We start from the raw sequence: 3,945 nt of genomic DNA, 5'->3' as shown, positions 1-3,945 counted from the left end.
GTGAGCGGCTGGTGCTGTGTGCCATCTACGTGGACAGTGGCTGTGCATTCCATGTACTGCAAGGGCAGCTGCTGGATAGCCTGGGTCTTCTCTCGGGGGGGCAGTCATCCTGGAATGGCCTTGGAGCAGTGTTGGAGGTCAGTGTCAGCTCTCTGAGCAAGTCAGCAGAGTCTGGGTAAACTCCCGGGAGCCATGACTTGGTTTTGATTTTCTGAGCATGACCAGTCTGGGGTTGTTGATCAGAGTCTGCAGCAGGAGCCACCTTGTCCTAGACCTAGCTGAGATGCGGTGACCTAGGATAGAATCAGAGCAGCTAGACTAGGGGAAGAGGGCAATTCTCTCTGTCCTTCTCAGAGGCTGTAAGAAAAACTGCCCAGGAAGTGTGAAGTGTGGGATAAAAGTGAGAGAAGAAGCTACACCAGAACTCCTGGGGACATGAAAGTGACTGGAGGGATGTGTGTTTGTCCCACAGAGCTGGGTGTTATCTGTAGTGTTAGGAATAATGGTGAACACAGCCCAGATTGGTGCTGACAAGACATGGCTAACTGGGGGCTTCCCAGCAGAAAGCAGAGCAGAATAATAATGGTGGGAGGGGTGGGAGTAGACAGTATAAAGCCTTGAGGGGACAGGAGTTGGCGGCCAGGAGAGCTGCAGTACGTACAACTGAGCACCATCTTGGAGGGCACCTGGCCTGAAGCCTGGGATATGCATGGAGTCTCAAAAACTGGGAAATGGAAGACTCAGCAGAATTAGAGCTCATTTCTGGGAACAAGGGAGGAGTCCAGTTAGAAGGACAAGGACACAAGGCCTCAGGGGTCCCCTTACCAGGCTGACTGGGAGCTAAGGCTCTTTATCTCCTGGGTAGAAGATTCCCCAGGGCATGGAGTGCGGAGGAAGTGGGGCAGGGAAGAGGGAACCTGGACATCTCAGGGATCCCAGAAAACCTGTAGGATATCTGTTTCCTGGTATCCAACCCCAGGATAGGTTCAGAAAGGAGACTCACCTGGCGACTGATTTAGGTACCCATATTTGATGGCCTGCTGCAGACTTCTCTCCCTGTGGCCTGTGATCAGGATGTGACAAAAGCTGACGAGCACCGGGTTGGTATGATAATGGTCCACAAAGAGCATGCCAATCCAAGCCCTGAACCCTGAAATCCAGAAGGCAAGCCAGGCTATGCAGCACATCCCAGGGTGGCCCAGCTTATGCTTTTTATGACTTAAGTGTAGCATCGCTTTGTTCCTAAACTGTTCCCATGTCTTCGCTGAGAATCTAGAAAATTAAGTATAAAGAGCTGAAAGACTTCTTAAAGATCACATTCTAATCTGTCCATTTTATGGAGAACTAGAAGCTCAAAGGAGCTAGGAGCCACTGTGGCTAATATGGAGAAGCCATCAGTCTTATAATGAATGAATGTGTGAATGAATGGACACAGGCCAGAAATAGAACAAAAACGATTTTTGCTTTACAGAAATGGCTTTGATTTTGGAGTATTTCAACTGAACAGACTGTTAACGAAGTTTCCAACTAATAACCAATAATTCTTAGATGTGATCTTTCTCAAAATTTTCAGGGCCATGCGTTCATAAATTATCTTCTCACTGTGCAGATCGAATTCCATGATCTCTTACTGCCCACCGTTATACCTCCAAGGTCTGTCAAATACACAGGTATTTAATAGCCTGAATTCCTTCTGGCGATTGGGCTAAATGTTTTCTTTGTTCCTATTCAGTGTTCTAGCCTCCTTGGGAAGATCAGCTCTAAGGACCAGTGAAGAGTGAACTCTAGGCCTCTGCTACTCGACCTCCAGGCAGCTTCTACAAAGGTGGCAAGTCCAGCCCTCTGCAGAGGTGTAGGCCACTTACCCATGTCTGCTCTCTCGTAGCCACTCTGCATGATGGTCCTGTCGATGCGGGCGATCAGCCACGTGCCCAGGATGCAGCTGGTGAGCAGCCTGGAGAGGCAGGCGCTCAGGCCCAGCAGCACGTTGTAGAAGAACAGAAAGTAGCTGAAGTTGTGGAACACTTTCCTGCAAGTGAAAGCAGGTGGAGGGGTGGCACCCTTTCAGTATGAGAAAGTGGCCAAGCAGGAGGACTCAGGGCACCCCCAGACCTATGGTCGAATCCTATATCTCCCGGCTTCTAGTGGTATGATCCTATGTTGTACATGGGAACTGACTGTCCCGACCTCACAGCACTGGTGCGAAGCCTGGCTGAGACAGAGCATGGGGGACTCTGAGCATAGTGCAGGACGAATGTTGGTGGCAACTGTAATGTCTGATGGGATCCTTGAGTTTTGAGGACTCTTGTATGATAAGAAATCTCACGTGGCCACAGCTGGTTTTGTGGTTATAACAGAGGTTGTGGCTTTCCCACTGTCTGTTGTAACAGTGACCTGTCCCCAGCTGGAACTGCTCCAAGTCCTCCAGATGAAATTTCCCAAATGACCACTTGATCATGTGGTTTCCTGTTGCCTATGGGATAAAGCCCAAACTTGCATCTTGAATTTCTGGGCCATCTTTGAGAGGGCCTCTTCTGGCATCGTTACCTTGTGCCTCTTCCCTGGACCTCACCATCTAAGGCTACTGCATGGCCACCATATCGGATTCTCACTTTTCGTCCTGCCCCTTCATGGCTTTCCACCTTCACCTGTGCAGTGCGGGCTGCCAGCCATGCGGGTCCTCATCTCCACCTGTAGGAATCCTAACATCCCGCTGACCTCGGCTGAAACCTCCCACGTACAGCGGCGTTAACCACTCCTGCCTCTCCTCCTATTACTCGTGTTTCTCTTGTAATCCTTGCACACCCTCTGGAATCTACCGACCCTGGATATCTGTGTCTGTCAGCTCCAGTGGAACATGAGCTTCTCAGAGGGGATATCTCTTTATCCTCAGTGCTCATGTTTTCTCCATGAGTGGATGGCTTTGAATTAATGAGTCAGAAAAAAATTACCACAGGCCAGGTGCTATTGTTCTAAGTTCATATTTGAACACATTTTATCTTCAGAATGCCTTTGAGGTATGCACAATTATTTGTAAAATGAGGAAACTGAGGTTGACAAGTGTCTAGTAAGGTCACGCAAGGTCACACAGCTCGGAAGAGCAGAGCCAGAATTTGGACCCAAGCAGTTTGGCTCCAGAGCCCCCTCCGGAACCACCACCCTTCGCCCTCTCAGAGAGCGTAGGGTCCACCAAAGAGCATGTCAATGATGAAGAGAGAGGAACGAGAGACTGCTGAGGCCAAAGTCCTACCATCGCCATTCCCTTCTCTGCCCTCACCTGTTGTTGAGCGCCAATGGCTTCTGCTTGTCAGCTGTGCCCATCTTCGGCTGCAGGAAGAGGCTGGCAGCGACCCATACCTGCAGGATCATGAGACCCAGGACGATGGATATGGTGAGGCTGAAACACAGGGCGAGACCATCCTGAGGTGGCCTTGTCCACTCTTCGCCAGCCCTTCTCGAATGCCCAGTGGAAAAGAGGAGTGAGATGACCCGCAGGGCCCACAGGAGCATGAGCTCTGTGCTTTATGCCTACAGAGCATTCGCACGCCCACTGTGCAGATGAGAAAACTGAGGCTCCCAAAGGGGAGATGACTTTCTTAAAGGCACATGGTCAGGTCTTCTGTCTCTAGACCACAACTCCAGATTTAATTACGTCCTTTCGTCCAGGGGTGGCAACTGGGATGAGTGGTTCAACAGCATGGAGATCGAAGAAAGGAATGGGATTTTCAGAAGAGCTCATGAATGCCGTGCAAGAGTGGACAGGGCAGGCTCTGCCCCAGACTCACAGGTAGCTCTGGGTGAGTATGGAAGCAAGGAGCTCAGAGCAGGGAGGTCCCCAAAGAGCATCTATGAGCGGCAGGGTGAGGTAGTGGTTAGACGAGACTTTGTTTTCAGATTGCCCAGCTCTCAGCTATAAAACAGACATGTGTGTGTTTTATAGACAGA

At 50.3% G+C, this 3,945-nt stretch overlaps 1 protein-coding gene across 1 annotated transcript in view; it reads right to left on the bottom strand.

Annotated features, from left to right (window-relative positions):
- Positions 1-17: 17 nt before the first annotated feature.
- LOC105296279 (stimulated by retinoic acid gene 6 protein-like) overlaps positions 18-3,945 on the bottom strand; it is a 40,213-nt gene continuing 36,285 nt past the window's right edge. Inside the window, exons 16-19 of the mRNA XM_011366301.2 lie at positions 3,278-3,397; positions 1,866-2,029; positions 1,004-1,150; positions 18-293 (exon numbers count right to left, since the gene is read on the bottom strand). Coding sequence (XP_011364603.2) covers positions 145-293; positions 1,004-1,150; positions 1,866-2,029; positions 3,278-3,397 — 580 coding nt within the window. The 3' untranslated portion in view covers positions 18-144. The remainder of the gene's footprint in view (positions 294-1,003; positions 1,151-1,865; positions 2,030-3,277; positions 3,398-3,945) is intronic.

The sequence above is a fragment of the Pteropus vampyrus genome, unplaced genomic scaffold, assembly GCF_000151845.1.
Source record: "Pteropus vampyrus isolate Shadow unplaced genomic scaffold, Pvam_2.0 Scaffold123, whole genome shotgun sequence".
Classification (NCBI taxonomy): Eukaryota; Metazoa; Chordata; class Mammalia; order Chiroptera; family Pteropodidae; genus Pteropus; species Pteropus vampyrus.
The sequence above is the reverse complement of the archived record's forward strand: the minus strand, read 5'-3'. Positions and strand labels throughout refer to the sequence as shown.